Genomic DNA, 23,238 nt, shown 5'->3' on the forward strand with positions numbered 1-23,238 from the left:
ATGAATATTAGTGATCTGACAACCATTTGCTGGATGGTATTTGGAAAGCAAACAAATTATTTTAAATTAAAAAGCTACAATTTATAGAGGACTGTTCTATGGTTTTTGTTCAAATTGAGGATATGTAGTATGCATATAGATTGGTATCTTAAAAATCTTGGCGTAGAAAGTATTAATGAGTAATCTTACAGTTCTTTTTAAAATAATTTTGAGAGGGATAATTCCAAAAGGCATCAGAATTGGGAACTTAAGTTTCTTAAATGATAGGGAAAAAAATAGTTTATTGCATAAGTTGCTTATGCATGTGTGTCTGCTGTAAGTTAAGATTATAAAAACATTAGATTTTTATCTTAGGGTGTAAATGACTAATGCACATCATCATTTATCACCAACCCACAAGGATCACTTCCCTGTTTTGTTTGACTCTTATTTTCACTAGTGTTGTCACTTTCAGTTCTCAGTGATTGTCTGGACATACACTATTATAGATATCACAACTTTTAGCGGCTTCACAAAATACGGCAGAAAAACAAGGGCCAAGATTCACCACAGGACAAAGCTTGTAGTGTGCCTGCTTCACCTTAGTACTTTAACTTTGAAAGCCTAAAATCACAGAAGCTGAATACTGACAAAATCAAGTGGATCGTGTTGCTCTTGGTTCTTTAGCTTCTCGTGCTTCTTGAGAAAGACTGTTTATACGTTAATTTTCTGAACTATTGAACTTGAAGTATCGCACGGAATGACATTAATAACCTTTAATAGATGGATTTGATACCATTTCTCCATTGTTTAATTGGCTTCCAAGCGGTCTTTCCTCTTCTCCTGCCCCCTAGATAGCTTCAATACTTGGTTTCATTACAACTTAAAATGTTGTACTTACATGGGTACTCTGTGTACTTGCTTGACTGTAATTACTTCCCACAAGCAGTTCACCACCTTGGTATAGTAGATAATTTATATATTAACTTTTTAGTACTGTGTTACCTAAATTAAAAAACTCCGTGTAAGCATTTTTAAACACACAATCTGAACCGATTAGGGTATGCTGACACAAGCTTTTTGCTGATCATCTTCAACTGGAAATTTGCCCGTTTTATTACATTTATTTTACCTTGGCTTCCTGTAGAAACTAGTTTATGCAATCACAAAGTATCTGTGCTGTGTATCTCTCGAGTCTATTGTCAGGTTTCAACCAAATTCAATTTAGGCAAACCCCAAGATGATTCGTTATTACAAGCATTATGAAAATAGGCAGTAGCAGAAACTACGTGTTCAGTGGAGAAGGGCCATAATATGATTGTATCTTATTAGACATCGGAAAGTCCTGTTAAGCAAGTGCTGAAGTTGTTTTAAAAAACAAAGTGAAACAAAACAAAATGAAACAAAACAAAATAAGTTGTACCATTGCAGCCCCAGCTCTGTGTTACAAAGAGTTTGGTGGCAACCATAGTTTAAGGTGTGCTGTGCTGCCCTCTGCACTGGCACGGCAGTCATTGTGGGGCCTGACTTTGCATCAGACCAGGAAAAAGAATGAAAAATTTGCAGATATTTCTTTAATCAGTTCTGTTATTCACAGTGTGGTTCCTTAAACGTGCCTGCTGCCACAAGTGAGTACCTATGCTGTGTTGTGTGCCACGCCACTACCATCTTTGAAGATATAGTATCTTGAAAGCACTGTGTTAGGCAAGTGATTTAATTATAGGGCAAAAATCTATAGAAAGTTATAGTTTTTGGTAGTTTGGGCATTTACATAGCAACAGTTTCCTTTTTGTCATTTTTGTTCAGGAGCCTTGCTTCTACGTATGCTAGAGAACTTACCCAGTTGGGAGCACTAGTGCATCAGTAGTCAAACTCTTAACAGCTTCTTCCAGCTTATTTGTTGGAGCTGAACTTTGATCTGGTTGTGAATCAAGCTGGTACCCAGCTGCTTGAGCTCTTATGTTCTTGTGTAGGTCTTGAGAGGGAAGAGCAATCACAGTACCAGTGGTTTCGGTAGTGAGATAGCTCAGATTTGTGAACTAAATGGTGCCTTTTAATTAAAACTCTAACTTCTTCCAGTTCATTAGAGTATTCCAACTTATAGGAAAACAAAGATCAAAAGATTTCTGAATGGTTTATGTATTTACTGCCTGTCAGCTAATGTGATGAAGAACTGGAAGTGTGCAATTACAAAGGAATGTTCCCACACCAAGACACAGCTCACTGAAGTAAAGCCGAATGCCCGTTTGAATGCATCTGCTACCTGCCACTGAACAGGAAAGGGGCAATAAGGACTCTGTTATGGTTAAGATAAAGATGTCTCTGTTCATTTCGGGGAACCTGTGAGATGGATGAAGCCCCCTTGAAATCTGTAATTAGATTACTTCTACTGGTAGCGCAGTCTCATTCATAGCTCTCCCAGCAGTGGGACTCAGGCCGTACCTTCACCAGGTCTTGGCAATGACTGGTGCACCTCTCCACCCCCAACAAAAATTCTGTGTTTTTCACACACTTGAAAGGAGAGAAACCAGCGTTGGAAGGCACGCGTACCGTAAGTTAGGAATCTCCCTGTCAAGGTTCATGGTAGACCATGCCAAAGGTCAAGATGCAAAGAGACTGGCTGCAGGAGAGGATTCAAAAGGCAGGGGTAAAAGGATCTGAGAGTTTCTGAGGAAGAGGGGGAGTGGAACTATGCCTAGCTGAAGGATGAAATGCCCTCTCAATTGGAAGACGGAGGAAATCTGGAAGAGAAGAAAGGATTTGTGGGGGCAGGAGAGGTAGGGTTGGGAATTGAGAGTGTGGGGCGCGATGAACGAGGGTGGGACTAGACTTGCAGTTGAAAAATGTTTTGTGCCAAGATCAGGAACTGCAGCCAAGAGGGTGGAGAAAATAAAGAGATGGGGAACAAGAGGAGCATGGGTGGAGATGGGAATTAATTCTACAGAAGCTCTGAAGCCTATGGGCAAATGCAGTGGAGTTTCTCCCTGGCTGGAGGGTGGAGACGCTACATCATGCAAGAAAACTTGTTGCTATTTCTGGTGCCAGAGATAAGTGGAGAGCAGTCAGGTGCTTCCAGGTTGGTGTCTTCCCCTCTGGATGCCCTTGAGGTGTCTGCAGGAAGCCACAATCGTAAGGCAGGAAATGCAGCGTTCCTGCATCGAGTACCTGAAATCTCTTGCTGAAGAACTGATAAATACGCCAGTCACTGCTGATTGTTCTGTTCTCAGTTTGGTTCACTTTAGTATATTTTTCATCAACTAAAAATAAGAATAGTATGAATATTAGTTTTAATGATACTATTAATCTGCTTCCCCAAGCGTAGGTCTGGCATAACTAAAAATTACTCTAACGAGACTAATTTTTAAATACTTTTAAAAGTTTTTCACTAATTTACTATTAGGCATAACTACAGCTTACTGTACAATTTTTGTTTTTCTTTCATTGCTGTTGAAGGATGTTTTCTTGCAAATATAGAGCAAAGATAAACTCAGATTCTGTTTCCGGTTTCATTGAGGTCAGTTAATGCTTTTGTTCCTTTGATTTTCTAGTAACAGGATACCTAAATGTTTCACTCCAAGCTCGGGAGAGCTCTCTGACTCACCCTTTGGTTTAGGCTATTGGTTTCTTGAGCCTGCATATAAATGATTCGTGCTTTTAGTAACACAGTGAAATGTTTCATAATACATACAACAAAATTATTGGCCTTGTTATTCTTGCAGTCTCCTTTTGGATCGAGAATTACATCTGCATTCCAAATGTGACAATTATCATCTGTACACCAGTAAATATACTGTAAAATTATTGTAGTATTGAGTCATTGACATGCCTAATCCAGATGTGATTAATCTAAAATTGCAAATTTATATGCGATTTGATAAGACAGACTTTTAAAAAAATTAGATAAATACAGTATGCATTCCTGGTGTGTGAATTTTCTACATCATTTGTCAGCCAGTATTTGGGCAGTGAGAGGGTGGTGAAAAGATCTTGAGTTTAATGTAATTATGTTGGCTTTCATGACCAAGATAAGTCACCAAAGAAACTCGATTTTAGGAGTGTTTCTTTCTGTTTTAAGCCAGGTGGGCTTTTTGTTACCAAGAAAAAGCATGTTTCATTATAATGACCTGGCTCTGGAGCTTCTTAATTTGTTATTCATGTCATGGTGAGCAGCCAGAGCAGTGACTACAAAGAGAAGTATTTAAAGTACCGGAAAGATTATTCCCTCGTTGTTCATTTATATGGATCCAAATAAATTTTTTTATTGATGGGAGAAACATAATTTTTGCATGTGTGTATTTCTGACAGTGCAGTGAAAATGTAAGGTAACTCCTTGCTTGTCTTGTATGTGCCATACATAGGCGACTTCCAAGAACATAACCTCTACTTTGTAAAACAAAACTCTTTACTCTGTGTGTGGACCAGTTTGTTCATTTTTTTGATCATTACATTTGTCAAAAACGTTATTCTTTCTCCTTTACAAAAACAAGGATTCAAGCCCTTATAGCCCTTTCATTAAAAATTATACTGGTTATTTTTGGAAGTCTAGTGCCTTCATAGTAACGTGGCTCGTGTCTTAATTCTTTATCTCGGGCTTCAGTTTCTTTTCAGTCTGTTGCTATTTGACTGAGTGTTTCTGTACAGTAAGACTAAATATTCTTGAAAAATATATGTGTATATTGCTGAAGAGTTATAGTAAGATGTGCAGAGATCTGCTAGGGATGAAGTAAGATTTTAAACTTATGAACTAAGTTTAAAAGAACCAAAGTTATTTAACATGTTAACTAATTCTGAATGCTCAGTGTCTCATGTCAGGTAAGGTTTTATGCATATAAAGGGTACAAACTTTCGTTGGGATGCTTGCAATTCATTTCTATACGAATTGCAATTTCTGTATGAATTGCTCAGCACACATGTAACATGTCAGCCAATAGCTTTTACTGTATTCCTGCAAGCTACTGTATTATATGGCTAAAATTAAAGCCCTGGAAGAACATGTGTGCATGTGTCTAACACAACATGAGCAATGTTAACTTCTGTTCTTTAGGTAATGTTTCTGTTTATTTATGAAGAATACCTTTTGTTTGTTTTTTTGTATTTAGTAGAAATGCATGAAGCACAAATGCATTTATGCCACAAAGTAATACAAAGGTGCTTAGATAATTCAGTTGGTGTGAAATATTTTTTTCAATGAATTTCTGATTTTTCAGAGAGCCAGCTTATATCAGAGCTTGATTGAAGACTTGCCGTGGGAATGGGGAAAAGATGGATAAAATTGTGGTGGCAGAAATGAAGATAGTCAGAAGTTGCAGTGGTTCCATTATTATGTACGTAGTGGCCAACTGCAGGGTCTGTGGAGCAGGAGGAGCAGTTTAGCTTTGTCCAGAGTGTAGTTTGATGAGCAGTGCAGGGCTAAGGAGAACAAAGAGAAGAGATGAACAAGTGAGAGAGAGGTTCATATTAAGTTAAGGTGAGATGTAGTGAGTAAACAGTTCATATCAAAACTAAGCAATTGCTCTAAGATACGGTTTCAGTGCGTTGCAGCCAACAAATGGTGGTTGTTAGTCTTATTTTCTTCATTAAGAGTGTAAGCTACTGACTTGCTCTTTAGAAGGCAACTTTTTCTCTTTTATTTTAGTGAAACAGTTGCTGTTATAATTCTATGCAGTGTGTGATACTCTTAAATAAATACATAAATGGCATAATCCTTTGTTTAGCATGTAAATCAATTATTTGTGGATACTAATCCTTAAAATAACAAAGTCTTACCTACTGATTTGAAAATAGAAAGTTCACAATGCTGATTAAAAAAAAAAGCCCACTGGAATTTCTGAATGTAATGAGAAAATGTTATTAATTTTTATTGTGTTTTCTTATTTGATTTGGCTTGCTCTATTCTAAAATAATTAAATTTTTTTCCTCATTTAATTCTGTTTCCAGACAGCATAGTTCAACCAGGTCTTTATTAGCATGAACTGTTTTTTTTTTTTAAAAAAAAAAAAAGTTAGTTAGTTAGTTCTGGAAGGCTGTGTGAAGTGAGGAATGCCTTATTTTTCAGGATATGTTTGTACGAATAACCCCTGTCTACTCTGTATCTTTGAGAGCACATGGTAGTCTTGTATGAAGTAAGGTTAAAAGGTAAATGGCATGGTACTGTTTCTTTTGGCTATTGCATGAAAGTATTTGACCTCTAGCAACCTATTTTTATCTTGGGCAGTAAACTGTTTAGTTCTGCTTATCAAAAGAGACTTAACTGCTCTCTTTCCATGCTGTTCTTATCCAAAACATACCATATCAATCCAGCATCAGTAGACTTTATCAGCAACACCTTTTATTCTGCTTAGAGATACAGCATTAGAAAAGTTCTATTTATATTGTAATGCTACATTTCATTCAACAGATATTTTCATACATATTTCTGTGGTTTCCAGTTTCATTATCTAGTTTAGATCTTCTTTTGTATTACCTCCTTATTAGCTTACTCTTTCTCCAGGTTTTAGCTGACTTGAAATTGTTTGGTTTGGTATCTGCCTTAAAGTGAATCATTTTAGACTATTGAAACAATAGCCTATGTATCTCTAAAGATAAGTTTAATATGGCGAAGTAAGTATGCTTGCAGATAATAATTGATTTCCTTATTATTTGAAGATATGTTCCAATCATCAAGGTGTTAGTGGTAATTTGGATTTTATTAACTGTTATTCAAATGGTCAACCCTGCCCATAACTGTAGTTGTCTGTGTGACTTGCCAGAGTAAAGTTCTACATATTTGGGGGATTGGCTAGAAGTGGAATTTGCTGCATCTCTTAAGTTACCACAATTTGTAATGCTGCTGGTGATGCTCAACAAATCTTTAACCTGCAGGAAGTTGACAGAATTGCTGGGCAACCACTAATTTGTTCTAGCTGTAATTTTTTTCATCGATGTGTTAATTTCCATGGTGCTTTACTATAAGTAAACAAATACTTATACCGTAGCCAGGCTCCTTGGTTTACAGTTAAATAAAGTATTTCATTAAATAAATCCCAGGGGACAGAGTCTAGACCTCTAGTATCCCTGTGCAAGTGTTGTCTCTTGAGTGCTAGACATGTCCTTATCAATTTTTGACTTGGTGAATTTGTTGCATCGTGCAGTTTTCACAATTTGTAGATGTTAGGGATCACAGAAAGCATCTCTAAGCTATCTGAAAATACAGAGTTAAAGCTCTCAAAAACTCTGTCTCAAAAAAACCCCCAGCATAAATCAGTATCTGATGATCCCAGTTTTCTTCTGTTGGTCATAATGCTTTTAATAAGGATTGACTAGAACCTAAAGAATCAAAGCTGTTCAGTGCATGCCCGAATAATGAAGATAAGTGAACACTTCAAAAAGTCATGAGTGTGTTCACATATCTTTCCAAATTCGTCCCAAACCTGTCCTCTGTCAGTTCACCCCATCAGACAACTTCTGGAAAGTGTTCAGTGGCACTGGTCTGAACAGGGCAGACATTCCTTTAATGAGTTTGATTGGTAACAGTTCTTGTGCTGAAATGCTGCGGTGTTACTGAACTATCTTGTTCATAAAGGCTTGTAACAAGGAAATAGAAAGCCAATGTTCTTAGTCTCAGAAGATTTTTTAAAATACAAAATAGACTTGTTTTTTCGCATGGAAAAACACTTAAGAATGAAAACAGTGATTCCCAAGCTTTTTTTCAACTGGCTAATAGCTGTGATTTTTCAATATTACTTACGAGCTGTAACCCAAACTTATCCAATAACTAATTCCAAGTACTGTGGGATACAGTCAGTGTTGTATCCGCTGGGTAAATGCAGAACTTCTACTGTATTCTCTTGGAACCACAATTGGTAATTACTGCCCTAAGACATATGATTTACTAACCATGAAAGACAATTTCTACTACTTGTGGCTTTCTCTTGGGGAGAGATTTGCTTTCTATTTTTACCAATTTTTTTATTGGATTTCTGATTCTAAATAGAAGTGGAAATAGATATTGGATTTCTGATTCTAAATAGAAGTGGAAATAGATAGAATTATGGGAATAAATTCAAGAGAGAGTGTTGAATGCTTAAAGTACAGAAGAAATGAATATATTTGCACTAAGAAATGAGGCTTCAGTGTGCAGCCTTTCTGACCTACTCCACCCCCAGCTGTTATGCTAGCTTTATGTTCTGTTTCTTTATATATTTTTGTATTTGACTGAAGATACATGCTAAGATACGTGAATGTTTAAACACAGATCCTGTGTGCTTTGTCTGTTTGGGCTTAGGTAGCAGTTGTATCAGTGGTCCTAGATAAGCTCAGAGACTGGACACACTATTAAGGCTCCAGATAAATGTCCTCTTTAGATGTCACCCACAGCTACTCATCGCATTTTTACCCAAAATAGGTGATTTCTCCCACAGCCCAATTGGTGTTCTAGTATGTGACCTAATCAGGCTGGTTTTGCCTAAAAATGAATTTTAGGAGTAGTCCTGTATATCGCTGGCTCACACAAACAAGTGGGGTGATGATTTCTGGCATGGGGATGGCGACAGGTGGGAAGGGGGAATAGCCTTTTCAGCCGTTACAGCTGCATATGGAAAAAAGATATCCATCCACATGCTAGGGAATGCTTACAGAAGTCTTCAAAAACATGGCCTTAATTTACTTTTTATTTGATTTTGTTTGAAATGAGTGCAAAGTAAATGATGAGTGACTACTTAGAGGGTAGAGACAGGACCATGACTTGGACATGGAAAAAATTCAATACATTATTGAGGCACTAATAAAACTGATTTGTGAGGCTAATATAATGTGTGAAGTAATTCTAAACTTTCAGAAACTTTAAGGTTTAACACAAACTAAGTAATAAAATGTTGGTAATCTAAGTAATTGTTTTTCTTCTTGCAGCTGTTGCTTTTCCTTTCTGAAAAGCTGTCTGTTGCATACTGTAGTACTTATTTTGTGTACTATTTTCTTTATGCTGTATATGTGATTAAAAAACCTTTGCCTTGCGTGTCCAAACCTGTTTTAGAATTTTTTTTAACCATTAAAGAGGGAAAAATAAAAATTTAAAATTGCTCTTTAGGCAGGCAGTGATGGTGAGAAAATCTTATCATTTAAGGGCTGTTTCTTAAAAACATCGATCCACTAGCTTTGCGTTTACAGTTACAATGCTGCTGCCACTTAATCATGCAGCTGATCTGCTAGGAGTTGCTCTTAATAGAAAAAGGAAGATATGTTTTTTTATTTTCTTCCCTTGCTGGTTGTTTACATTGTGCCATTGAAAAAACTATAGGTGATCCACACCTTGGGATAAAATTCAGTCTTGCTTTTTAACAAAACTGAGCCCCCTTAAAGGAGAATGTTGAATCTGAGAATATTTGTAGCTGAGGATATTTGTTGAAATTGAAAGTATGAAGACTTTTGTTGAGGGAAAATTAAATCACCACAAGTCACTTTTTTGGTAAAAGCTCATGCACCATTGCTGATCTTGTCTGTAACACACTCCATATATGTGGATTTTAAACTACTGTACTTCTCATACAAAAATATTTGTGTGTTTTCATGACAAGAAAGATTGGTTTGTCATGTAAGTGCTTCCATTAATATACAGCCCATTCTGATGAAGCTTAAATGAATATTGTTTTCCTTTGTGGTCAGTGGACATAACTAAGAGCTATTAAAGCATTTTTAACAAGAGAATTAACAGAGTCTTTTGTAGATAAACTTCACCCTTCCTGTTTTGGATGGAGCAATAAGTTTACCATGGAGCAGATTTAGGAAATAGCTTTCCATCAATTCAGTGTTTTATAAATAAAAAGTTGCAGGGCGAGGTCCTTCCTTTGGCATAAGGCTGATATATTTCCTGTTTAATACTGAACTGGTGCATTTCGAGTAATGGGATTTTTTTGGTTGTTTTTTTTCAGCATCTATCTGAAAGGAGAGCTTTTAGAATTTTGTTTTAATTTATGGTCCTATGAAAATCCAGTTTATAGACTTGAAGATCATTATGGAACAAAGGGAAATTAATAGATATAGAAATTATTGCTCTTTCAGATAATTTTTTAATTTGTTTGGAGCTGGACATTCTTAAGCATGTATCTGAGTATATGTGAGCTGAAAAAGTGTCATTGATGTGTCTTTAAGAGATTATCAGCACTTCTACTGAGGTCTAGTAAGTGATGAATTATAATTGCTGTGGATTATTTTAATTCAGATATATCATCTGCTTGCAGAAGGCACACACTTTCTATAAGAAGACTGTGTAAGAGGTAGAACTTAAACTGACACTGCTGTTTTAGCTAAGGAACACACAAGTTAATATATGAAGTAATATTACCCTCATCCAACACATCTGTTGTAAAGAAGCCTATGAAATCTAGGCCACACACAAACTGGTCTCCAAGGCCCTGTAGTTGGTGTTAGAATGCTGTTATTATGGGGTGTGATTGGTTTAGTAAAGAATTATCTCCAGTAAAGCCATGTAACATAATAGTCCTTGCTCTCCCACATGAGAGCTACTTCTGCTTCACTGAGCAAGACATTTCTTGAAGAAGTAATAATGCACTTGCTCTTGCCAAAACATGACATTAAATGAAGCGTATCGTTATGTACCCTTTTTATTGTGTATCAATTCTTGTTTGTTTAAACGTTCACTTAAAGCCCTCCACTGTGGTATTAAAAATTATTAAAGTAAATAAATGGATTTCCTAGCAATAAATTTCAAGTAAAAGTCTTGCTTCTTATTGAAAACTTGCTTGTAGTAATTTTAAGGAAATGGGGAACTATTTGGAAAGTTTAAGTTTCCATAAATGAAAACCGTTGCTGAACTTTCCAGATATTAATTTAATTGCCAGGTAGTACAAGTCATAGCATTTTAAGGTTTATCTTGCCCTGTGCTGATTACTTTGTGTATGACGCTTTCTCTCTTCACTCTGACTTAAAAGAGCTGAGGTAGTTCAATAGTTCAGGTTTCTAAACGATACCAACTTGGCTGGCTTTTGCTATAGTTGTTCAGAACTGTGCAGCCGTGCTCCACAGATTTGTGCCTCTTGTGTAACGGGAGCGGTAAACACTGTAATTATTGAAGACTTGTCTTTTTAGTTGCTTTTTATTATTTTTGGCTTTGCTCAACAGACTCAGACAAAAGCTGTATGTTCCATCTTTAGATTGCTTTATAAGCATTGAATAAATGCTTATAATTACAAGACTGTAATTTTTTGTTTGGATGGTGAGGGGAAGAAGAAAAGAGTTGAGGAGGGATGTTGCCTCTCTGCACAAATGATGATTACAAGTATTATTGCTGAGGGGCAGAGCCCTTCACAACCAAAGTCATCAGAGATGAGGCTGCAGTCATCACGTACCTGAGCTGGTCAAAGGCTTCTCCTGAGCTTTAGTGGACTCCACCCTGTGCAAAACTCATGACTTCACTGTAATTGCAGAGGTGTCAGCAGGGGCATGAAATGAAGCAAAGGAATATCCAGTTGCAGTCTAGAGCTTAAACTGGAGCTAATGGGTTAATGCAAGTAAATAACATGGCTGGCATGTTTTCTTCCATGTGCATTACACAGCATTACCAGAGCCATGTCTCAGGACCCAAGCCAGCTCTTCAGGATTTTCAGCCTTAAAATGTATGATTAAACAGAGTAGAGAGTTTGTTACTGTAGACACTCACCCCCTGCCCAATGTCAGAGAGCACTCCTAGTCTCTTTTGTCATACTAGAATTCTGTGTTAAAATTAGGAAGACTTGCCCTGGTATTGTTTTAAACTGCATCTTTTTCTTTCAGATTAGTTTAGTCAAAGGATTAAAAAAAACCCAAAGAGTGTGTGATCTATAAGCAGATGCTGTAGATCACCTGCATAGAAACGCCGTAGCCCCATGCTGGGGAGCAATGACTGCTCCTCAAGAGTTCAGAGCCTCCTGCCACGCATCCCTGCTGCACGAGTGCTTGCGCCAGTTGCTGCTTTGAGGGGAAACCAGAGTTCAAATCAGAATTGACGCTTCTTGTAAAACAATGGCTGTACCAGTATCTCTTCCACAATGCGGGACTTGCAGCAAAACTTTCAGTCAGATATTTACATGCCAGAAAATGGTGGGCTTACATTCTGAAAGTTGATTAAATCTATTAAAACAGGGGCTTGAAACATTCAATGGAAAGGGACGCAGAATTGCATTTAAGTGCAAGTAACTTCAATATTTTGCATATCTTCAAATTAACATGAAGTTGCTCGTTATTACATCGTAGTTTAAATAACTTGTTTCTCCCAATTTCTGTCACATTGAATGTCACATTGTTTAATGGGTATGGAAATTACTACATAGATTTAAGGCAAAATGTTAGTATGTTTTTAAGAAAGAAATAGAGTAGGCTTGTTGATATTTTAGAATTAAAAATTGTATACAGCTATTGTAATCAAGTATTAGATTTGTTTTACGTTAATTTAGTTTTCTGTAACCATGAAAGTAGTTCATCTTGGTTGAAAACCAATTTTAAATATCATGATCATGGGAATTGTCTGCAAGTAGTTTAATGACAGTTCTGAGCATTTTTGCACCATGGAACTATAAATTTATTTATTGTACTCATAAACGTAACAGTACAATTACATTGCTGCTGCAGTAATGAAAATGTCTCTGTACTCTTTCAGTAGAGGATTGGCTTATTGTACTTGAGAAGAGTAAATTTTAGGTACGCTAATAAAGTCTAATTTGCATGGTTGAGAAAAATTCAAGATAGTATGTAAATAAATTAAAAAGAAGTGATTTGGGGAGAGGTAGTAATTCCTTTTAAAATGTGTCTTTGGCCAGGAGATTTATTTGATACCACCAACACTGAAGTCATTGAATGTACAGTATTTTCCCGGTTTGTTGGAGTTTACATGCACAATTATAATGCAAAAAATTGCTACATAAATAATCCGCTCGGGGCTAGGTCTGCGTTACAAAATCTTCTAGCATTGCTCCTAGTTATGAGTGGAAGAAAAAAATTATACTTTATAGTCTGTCTACCTATGCAGGCAAAACCTGGCACAGATGTGGCTGTGTTGACAGAAGAGTGTTTTGTCAGGCTTAGTTTAGGTCTGCTGAGGAGGGGAAAAAAGAAACTGGCTTTATACCACCAGAGGGCTATACCAGCCTAGCTGTTGTGGTTTAGCTGGGTGAACAAAAGCTGTTACTTCTGCCTGGTGCAGAGGAGCCCTGGGGCATCATTGAAGCAGGAGAGATTTCAAGCAGTTTTCATTAATGGAGTATCTGGAGGGGATAAGCTGTGGCTTTCAAACTTGTCCTCTGCAAGTTCAAGTTCTGCCCTTGTCAGAAGTCAAACAACCACCAGTAAGCATGATGCTTCTTTCCTCCTTGCATGGGGTATTTGATACTTGTGGGAAATGTGCCCTTAGTAACTGAAAAGTTTGTCTTCTGAAAGATAATACATTACATGAATACTTGCGTGAATCATAGATACAAGATTGTGATTGCTGGGCGTGTTGGATCTTCTCAAGGGTGAGTTAGTATCTAAGGGTTGCAGGCTGTTTAATGCGGTTTCTGAGCCATGATCTTAACTCCTTCTCCTGTGTGAACTGAGACTTGAGGGTCTTTGGTCTTCTGGATGAAGAGCTGGTAACAGGCACATCTGAATACAAGCACTGACTCAAAAGCACTGGTGGTGGGTTGTGTGCATATGGTGCAGAGCTGCTCAGAGAGCCTAGAGTTGTGTCATGTTGCTATGAAGAAGCAATGTTGGTGGAGGTGAGAGTGTGTTACATGAATCTGTAAATGTATGGAAGGGTAAGAATACTCAAAAATGCAGGAAAGATTGTGATGAAAAAGAGCAAAGGATTGGAAATTACAGATTAAATCATCAATTTCACTTGCTAAATCATCACATCCACTTAAAGGATGTGGTCCTCCTTGTGCCTGGTGGTCCTGCTTGTGTTTGTGAGCAGAAGTACCATCTTCTGCCTTGAAATTAATTTGACCATTTATTGCATGAAATTGCTCAATCCTTGCATGCCAAAGTCTCTTGATGGTTGCTATTCAAGAGGCTTTTACATGTGCACAAAGCCAGGAGCATTCAACAAAAGTGCCAGTCATATTAATTCAAAACCATATCTGGAGAAGATAGTTAATGTTGTCTACCTTTATATAAAATAAAGCACATGCATCAGAACAATTCTTCCAGAAAATGAGAAATGAAAATTCAGTTGAGTCCTTTCTGAGATGGAGAGAAAAAATTGGCAGCTCCCATTTGCTACTCGGTTTTACATTCTAGGAGCTGTGGGTATAAGAGAGGGAAGCTAACTTGTAGCCTGGGTTGGGACCAGTCTTCCTGACAGCCTTTCCAGTTATCAGGGAACTTCTCTCTTGTTTTACTCTTCTTCAAAAGCTACTTAGAGCAGAAGCTATACTTGTAACTGTTCTAAATAACCTTGGGAAGTTAAAAAGCCTTTCTTCGCACAGACTTTAGATTTAAGCTGGGGAAACTACCATGGATTGAAATAAGGTTGCCGATATTTCCATTTTACCTTCTTTGTTTTTCCTGGCCTGATCTCCTTTGAATAATGTTTTTACTATTGCTGTTGAAATTAACCTGCTTTTTAGACAGGTATACAAGGCTTTGAGACCAAGACAGTTTCTGACTCTTCTGCAGATTACAGTCACTTGCAGAGTAGGACATCTTAAGTTCTAGTTTTTGTTCTCATTACTATTTATGTTGCCTAACAGCTCTGTTGCGCAAAACAAACAGGCAGCTCCAGAACAGTTTTGGAGAAGAACATGAGGCTGTTCTAGTCAGAGAAAGGAAATGATGCAGACTTTGCCAGTGAGTAGTAGACGTGTCATCAAGGTATTCCCTAGCTAGGCATAATTTCATCTATGCCCAGAGTTCAGATGCACAACAAAGTTTTGATGATGGCGTTTTCCACCCGTCAGCTGAGTCTTTCAATGTTTTCTTTAGTTTAAGCCAAGGCCATTTTTACATTATCATTGCAGGAGGCATATAGAAGTCTTAAGACATGAGCAGTCTCCACATGCTTGCTTTTGCCCATCTTTCATCCCCAGCAGAGGTTAATGTCCCAAAGCTGAGCTCAAAGAAGAGAACGTGTGGTATCCTTCATCTTTTTAATGTCAGTATCACACATTAATATTTAAGTCATGGTTGGCGTTTTGAGGTTAAGCGTGAAAGCCTTGCACAGACAGATTAGAGAGTTCTCAAAAGTTTCATTCTGTCTGTTCTAGGGCTTGATCACCTCCACCAGGGGGGAGCTAAGATCTCTATTGCTCTGGCTAGATCTGGCTATACTTAAACAGGTCTAAGTGCAAATTTTGGGTTGATTCTCACAAATCTGTGGAGTGTTCGCTTAGATGTTGCAGGTGCATCACACATTTAGAATTGCATCTAGGCAAAGCTTAAGTGCTTATGCAGAAACTAGCACTGTGAAGAATTGATTTCAGCCAGAGCTTCTGTGCTATTATAGTGTAAGAATAAAAAGAGCTAAAAAGCCATGAGAATAATATAAAAGTAGGCATATTTGTGATCCTCTGACCTCACAGATGCCAGATGTGCTGATTTTGGAAAACTTCAAAGAGAACTTCAATGTAGCTTTTGTTCTTCTCAATCATAGAAAATCAAGACTATATATATATTTTGTGTGTCTATATATAAAATAAGTATCCATACACTTATATATGGGAATAGAACAGCTGTTTCTGCTTCATCTGCTTAATGAAGTGGTACACATTCTTTCCATTATGATGATGCTGTAGCTTAGGTTAGAGAATAAATGTATGCTATGGCCCTGGTAGATAATCACCCTATGGCTTTAGCTGTCTTCAGGATTACTTGATGTATATATCGGACTGAATAATCATATTGTTGATATCATTCCCTTTCTTGTTTTTCAATATAAAAATGTAATTTTTTCTTTCCCCACACATGGAATCATTTTCAAGTTTTAGTTCCAGATGTTTACAGATAAGATTTCCATGATCTGAGCTCAGAATCAATATTATCTGGAATTTTAATTGTTTTTTTAAGATCTAGTTGGGTCACAAGTTCCTCCAGTGTTTTTCTCCAACAGAGAGCTTGTTGGCTTGTTTGGAGTCTTTTCTGCAGTTTTCTTTCTTCCTCAAGCATCATCTTCTTGGTTTATTTTCCAGAAATAACCTACTCCTATTCCATGAAAAAGATGGATTTTAATATGCTGTTCCACCATCCACTTTTTCAGGAGCTTTGGTTTTCACCATTTTTTTAAACAGTTGGTTGAGCTGTAATTGATATTCTTGTAATTGATAGTCTTTACTTCCTTCAACAAAGCATAGTAACTGCTTTCTTAGGGTTGGTAGTCATGCACTGGCTTCAGATATTAACTAGTTTATAAAGTTATTTCTGTTTCGTGACTGTGGCTCACAGTCCTTTCAGTTGTGCTGATGCATCTGGTTTTAGAATTGAATCACTGAATCACATTAATTGGGGGGGGAAGTAATTTTAAAACAGATCATCTCGGTGATGCAATTCACATCTCAGCTATACAAACAGACTTATCAGCACAACTGAGAAGGAGGCGGATTGCACCGGGATGATCAGAATTAGCAGCTGGGGTAGAAAGCTTGTTGAGGGAAAATTGCTCAATTGTTAGAGGAGCTGAGCTATTTCCTTTGTTTTCTGTTGTTAGAACAGCCTTCCTGCCCCACCTTCACCCTCTTCCCCTATTTTAGGTAAATTCTGGTTTTTTTATAAGTCTTTTGTCACAAAGTAGTGAAAATGTTCTTCACGTGTGTAGTTTCCAGATAGTTGTGACTGAAAAATCCCTTCTGACTCCAGATGCAACCATGACGATGGCTCTTTTGATTCTCCTCCAAGTCTTCTTTTGTGAAAGTTTTGAAGAAAAATGTGCTTGGACTGAGCTAACGTTTATATGCTAAGGGTCAGAGCATTTCCTCTGGGTTAGGTTTTTGTGGCGTGTGAGAGAAACAGCAGAAAGCACTACTTGCCATTAATTTGAAGACCAATTAAAGCAGAGCAGTCACTTCGGTTGTAGCTTTGGCTGCCTTGCCAGGCAGAAGACTGGGTGATGTGTCTGTGTTCTTTATTAGTGTCAGGGTTTCACTTGTACTGGTGTTGCACAGCATCCTCTGCAAACTGACAGTTACCAGGTTCATTTACCTGTGGAAGATCATTCACACATCCTTGCTCTGGCCACTTCAAAGGTGATAAAATAGGACAAATAGACATGCAACTGGGGCGGGAGGAAGTTTTGAACTATTTTCCCCAAAACATAATGGCTCTGGAGAGAAGAAACCTTTCAGAAATCATTCTGTGGAGGTGCCTAGTAAGCATGCTGCAAGTACATTAAAGGCGGGATTTATCCAAAGTGAAATACCATCTGTCTGTCATAGGGCTAATCAGAGACAGCAATTCTTCCTGAGCTTTTTCTTTGGAAGGAGTCAGGGGTAAAAAAAAACCCCAAACCAAATTTGCTCTTTTTGAAGTTCTCTTAGCAAGTACTGCGTTTCGCTTGCTGTGGAGCGTGAACTCTTGAGAGTCTGGGTTTTGTGCAGATATTTTTCTACCAAAGAACTAAAGATATGAAGCAGGAAACCCGCCCTCTCCCCCTCCCAGAAAAATGCCATGTGCACACCCTTTCCAAACTTAATATGTTTCACCTCAGTTTGTTTTGGACTGAGCTCTTCTTTTTGACTTCTTGATCTCTATTGAAAATTAGTTTCTTCCAAGAGATTTCTTGTATTTGCCAACCAGTGTTTGAAAACTGGGTCTTGTTTTGAACTATTACTATAGACTATTAAAAAAAAATGAAAACTCTCTTTATTAACAGTGTCATGTTAAATCGTGTTTCTAAGAGCAATTTAATTTGTATGCAGAATGTATTTTATTTTCCTTGCTTCTCTGACATGAATATGCTTGAGTTGCCCTTGGACTGATCCTTGTGAATAAAACTGGTGGTGTTTGGTTGTGGGGTGGGTTTTCGTTGTCGTTTTCTTTCTTTTTTGCTAGTGGGGAATTGCTCAATACAGTTGTATCATTTGTTTCCACAACATAGATAAATATGAGAGGAAAAGGGTCACACAGAACTTGTTTTTTTACAGAGATAAAACAAGCACACTTTAATAAAACAAAATAATACTTCCAGGAATATCAACATGTTAGGGTTGGGTTTTTTGTCCTAAAATGTACAGAGATATGAACCTGACTTATCTTCATTCAAAAAGCCAGTGTATTTTCTAAACAGAAATTGGCCAGAGGTGTGAAAATGAACCACATCTGGCAGTTGGAAGACTTTGACAAGTTCCTTTTTGTGGGTGTTTACATTAATAACCTTAACTGGAATTTGAAAAAAACCAACCCAACTAAATAACAAAATTTGAAAGGCTAGCTTACTTGCTTTGAAAACTGCCTCAGAGCATAGTCAGATGCTTTTTTGGAAAACAGTTGCAGTGGTAATAAGAAGTTACTTCTCCTCAGCCTTGGTACGTAACCAGCTTGCAAACTCTTCATTCTCTGCAGTGCAAGATCAGACAGGTTCATGTAAACCACTGCCAGGGTTTCTCTTATCCTTAGCGGCTGAATCACCAATGCAGTCCAAGTAATTAAAGTCAAGGACTTCTGTGAGAACCAGATATCCAACAAACAAATGTAATTTGATGAAATTATTTGAACACAACTTGTATTTAAAGTATTAGGAAAGATTACAAACTCGGTTATTGTTGCTTTGTGTAGAGGTTGAGATCATTAGACGTGCCACAGTTAAATTAATTTTACATATATTTGCAATGAAAATCTGGTTTAGCCTTTCTACTTTGCCATTATTTATTAAATATTGCTGCAAGAGGACATAGTATCTCTTTTTAAGGCATTTCTTCCAGTAAGAATTATTTCTTCTATCCATATAGTTCTGGCCTAGTTACATTAGTATTAGCACAGGTCAGGAGAGAGGAAAAGGCAAATATGTTTTACAGCTGAATCCAATCTGTTAAATCCAATATTCTTTGTTTGGTTTGGATCTGCAGTAGTACCTGACTCAATGAGGGCTGTTGGTGAGCTAATGTAAGGTGTTGTGCATTTAGTCATTTTCTAAAATATGTTGTTTCTAGGTCTACAGACAAGACTGCGAAACCTTTGGCATGGTAGTGAAGATGCTAATTGATAAAGATCCGTCATTAGAGAAGTCCATTCAGTTTGCCCTGAGGCAGAATTTGCATGAAATAGGTGAGCGATGCATTGAAGAACTCAAACATTTCATTGCTCAGTACGATGCTGCCAATCAAGATCTATCCGAATCCTTCAAAGAGGGCTCATACTAAAGACAACAGTATGCTTTTCGATCCTCTGTGTTGTGTATGCCATAATACATAAATCTGTGTTTTGTGGGGGAAGAAGGAGATCTTGCTGGAGATTTGAAGGCTTGCACTCCTTCGTGGTAGCTCAGGTGGCCATATCTTGTTCACTGTGGTCTCCACAATTGTGTTCTTCCTATCTGTACTTGTTGACATGTATTCCTTTGAAAGTATGTTCTCTTCAAAAATGCTGTAAAGTGACAAACTAGTATTGAAACCTTTGCACAGTTATGTAGGAAAAAATGTTCGGTTTGATATATGTACACTTAATTTTGATGTTTGTAATGTAACTTCAAACACTTTTTTTATTAAAATCACAAGCAGCTTTTCATTCCTCAACTTATGCAGAAATATGTCTTGTTTTCACACATACTGTAGGAAGAGAAGACTTGCAAAATTGTTTGCAACTATTATTTAGATTATTTATTATAGTTTAATTTTAAACTTTGAGTTCATTCTGTAAAATTACACTAAGGGTTATCCCCAGTCTTTGACTGCCAGAGGAACGTTCCTTAGCTACATTATACAAGAAGTGCTGTATTTTTGCTCTACTTGCAAGTTCTGCAAATGCCTTTTGAAATTTTGATGTTTTCCGTATCACAAGTTGTTAAGCAGTGTTATGTAGGATGAACTGTCTTTTTTGTTAATATTTGCAATTAAACATTTTCTTTGTTATATTTTGGGCTCTACCTTACAGCCGGTGAGCAGGGGAAGGGTCCCTTGTCTCCTCTTTCCCCCTTGCCCTTCTCACCACTTTTCATCAGTTGGGTTTTTTTTTCAGTTTTAACAATTTGGAGGCAGTGTGTAGTCTTTACTGACATCAAGAAGAAGCAGGAATTTGAGGTGGCAAGGTGGGGCAAGGAAAGTGAGCAGGACCATCTCTTTAGTAACTCCAAGTTGCTTTGCATTAGGTGTAGTGTGAAGTTGAACCCTAAGGCCCCAAATCCATCATCATTTTCAAACCTAAGTGATTCTGGGTCATGTCTGGAGCCACTTTTGACCTGATAGAATGACTTGTAGTTGGGGAACAGTGTCTGAGGAGAGTCAAGAGTCTGCCAGTGCTGTGTGATTACTTTTCAGAGATGAAAAATATTTAGGACTCATTGTCAGTACCCTGACTTGAATTGTGAACAGCTTTATATTTAATAAGGCACTGGTATTTATGAATGTTTCAGGGAAGGGATAGTTTGAGTCATAATCACAAAGAGATAAGTATAAGCAAGATTGTTTGGTATACGTTTGCATTTAAAAACATGAAATGCTGTAAAAGGACTAATAACTAAAGCTCACCATTTTCAAAGTCCACAGTGTTTTTAAATGAAAAAGTAAGTGAATTTCAGCTCCCGTACCAAGACAGCTTCTCAGATTTCATTAGAATGGTGTGCGGAAATGTAATTGAAATAGCTATGATTTTGCAAGTGATACTATGTGTGTCACAGCATCTTACGCATGCAAATCTTGATATGGTGTATTAAATATGTATTACATCAGATTCCTGAGATGCCTGATTAGTTTTAGTGTCAGTTGGTTGTGGTTTTGCAGTTGGCTTTTGAACTCTTTTTTTTTAACTTAGAGTTCACGTTACTGAAAGGAGATGACCTGCAGCTTACCTTGTTGGTACCTGGGACTGTGCGGGCTGCACAGTGAGTGGGAATCAGCTCACGGATCCTACGGGATCCTAGTCTGGGGAGGGGAAGAGAGGCAACCAGTTGTGGTACAGTAGCTACACCTGCCCTGCCCCTGCTGGCAACAACCTGGCTTGCCAAGAACAGTCATGAAACCACAGGCAAAGTCTTCTCGGAGGCAGAAGCGTAACTATAGTGCTTCACTAGTTGCCTGCAGGACCAAGAGCCTCCAGGGTTAGATCAATGTTTCTGCTTTGGGTTAGAAATGCTAATTAAAATAATAGTCAAATCCTGTTTAATATATTTTTGATTTAAAATGTCCATTGTAGCTGTACAGTTTGTTATGACTCGTTTGTTAGAAGCCTGATTAAATTTATGATGATAAAATAATCTGATTTTTCAAGAGTTTTGCTGTATAACAAGACATAAGCTCACAGTGGTAGACTCATAGAACATCTTGAGTTGGAAGGGACAAATAAGGATCGTTGAGTCTATCTCCCTACTCCTCACAGGACTACCTAAAACTAAACCATAATCCATCACCCAGATGCTCCTCGATTTCTGGCAGGCTGGGTGCTGTGACTGTTTTGCTGGGGAGTCTGTTCCAGTGACTGACTATCTTCTCAGTAAGGAACCTTTTCCTAATGTTGAATCTGAACTTCCCCTGTCACAGCTTCATTCCATTTCCTTGTGTCCTGTCACTGGTCACCAGAGAGAGGAGATCAGCACCTCCCCCTCCACTGCTTCCCTTCACAAACTTATAGACTGCGATGTGATTGCTTCTCAGCTTTATCTCCTCCAGGCTGAACAAACCAAGAAATCTCAGCTTGTCCTCGTAAGTCTTGCCCTTGAGGCCTTTCACTGTGTTGTTTGCCCTCCTCTGGACACGATCTAATAGTTTTATGCCCTTCTTATACTGAGGTGCCCAAAACTGCCCACGGAACTCGAGGTGGGGCTGCACCGGCTGCACTGTAGAGTGGGACATTCGCCACCCTCGACTGGACATGGTTGGCCCTTTTGGCTTCCAGGGCACTGGAGAACTGTTGACTCATGTTCAATTTGCCATCGTCCCAAACTGTGGGGCTGCTCTCCAGCCTCTTGTCTCCCCAGTTTGTGCATGTAACCAGGATTACCCTGTCCCAGGTGGGGAATCCAGCCCTTGCTTTTGGTAAATTTCATATGGTTGGGGACTGCCTGCCTCTCTAGTCTATCCAGATCTCTCTACTCATCCTCTCTACCCTTGAGGGAATCCACAGCTCCTCCTAGTTCAGTATCATCAGCAACTTGCCTAATATATGTATAACCCCTGTGTCTAGGTAATTTAGGAAAACATTGAAGAACACTGGCCTTAAAATTGAGCGGCTGGTGACTGGCTGCCAGCCTGATGTAACGGCACTTGCTGTCACCCTTTGAGCCTGATCCATCAGCCAATATTCTTGAGTTTCTGTATGTTAGCTAATAGGTCAGTAAGATCTTTCAAAAACTTGCTAGGTTGTCATTAGCTTAATCTGACGTTTTAAAAAATATGGATTAAATTTTACTTGTGAACTAAAGAGCCTTTAGAATTTTTATGTGCTATTTCTGTGAAAGGTTTAATTAATATTTATAAGTGACAGGTAAATGGTTTTCCATTTTAATACTTGTCATGTTGAATTATTTACATTTAGCCTTCTGTGATGGATGCTTTCTGTGGATGCAAGTAAAATATTATACCGGTCAATCATTTCAGCAGGAAACACAGGTTTTAGTCTTGCTTCTTGTAGAAACAAACAAACTGGATTTATTTCATCTCAGCATAAAGAGTTGTCCTTGCTTTTGGGGACAGCCTTGACGGGGCTCCTGGAAAGGGGTAGGAAGAGTATTGAGAGTATTGATGGAGGGAAGCAGATGTTGTGCTGGGGGAATTAATCTTGTTTGTCACCTTAAAAGCTCCTGGGAAAAAAAAAGAGCCCTTACTCCTAGTGCTCCTTAGTGTGCAGATACTCTTAGAAGAATAAAAAGAGAAAAGGAAGGAAAGGAGTGTGGAAATTCAGAACTGCTTGCTGGGGCTGGAGTGGTTCTGAACAGATCTGTAACCTTGCTGGGGGAGGTGGTAGCTTTGAGCAGCAATGTAAGCAGTTAGCATGAAAATCAGTGATTAAACCACTATGGATATGAAAGGAGCTCACAGCATGTATCAGAGAAGGGCTGGTTCCTTGCTACCCTGTTTTCTGTGCAAGGTTTCTTCTGTTCATGATGAGGAGGATGATTTAGTGCCCTAGTATTTCTCATTGTCACGAAGGATGTACTGGGCTTGGCTGGGA

The 23,238-nt window shown here is 38.0% G+C and overlaps 1 protein-coding gene across 5 annotated transcripts in view; it reads left to right on the top strand.

Moving 5' to 3' along the window:
• The window catches only part of PPHLN1 (periphilin 1), a 354,335-nt gene extending 332,930 nt beyond the window's left edge, over window positions 1-21,405 (top strand). For 2 of the 5 annotated variants that reach the window (XM_069851828.1, XM_069851819.1), the window contains one exon: window positions 19,068-21,370. In XM_069851828.1, coding sequence (XP_069707929.1) covers window positions 19,068-19,277 — 210 coding nt within the window. In that variant the 3' untranslated portion in view covers window positions 19,278-21,370. Of the gene's footprint in view, window positions 1-19,067 lie in introns of all 5 variants that reach the window. The other 3 variants (XM_069851855.1, XM_069851846.1, XM_069851836.1) reach the window with 3 other exon arrangements.
• Window positions 21,406-23,238: the final 1,833 nt, after the last annotated feature.

This window comes from Phaenicophaeus curvirostris, chromosome 1 (genome assembly GCF_032191515.1).
Source record: "Phaenicophaeus curvirostris isolate KB17595 chromosome 1, BPBGC_Pcur_1.0, whole genome shotgun sequence".
Taxonomy (NCBI): domain Eukaryota; kingdom Metazoa; phylum Chordata; class Aves; order Cuculiformes; family Cuculidae; genus Phaenicophaeus; species Phaenicophaeus curvirostris.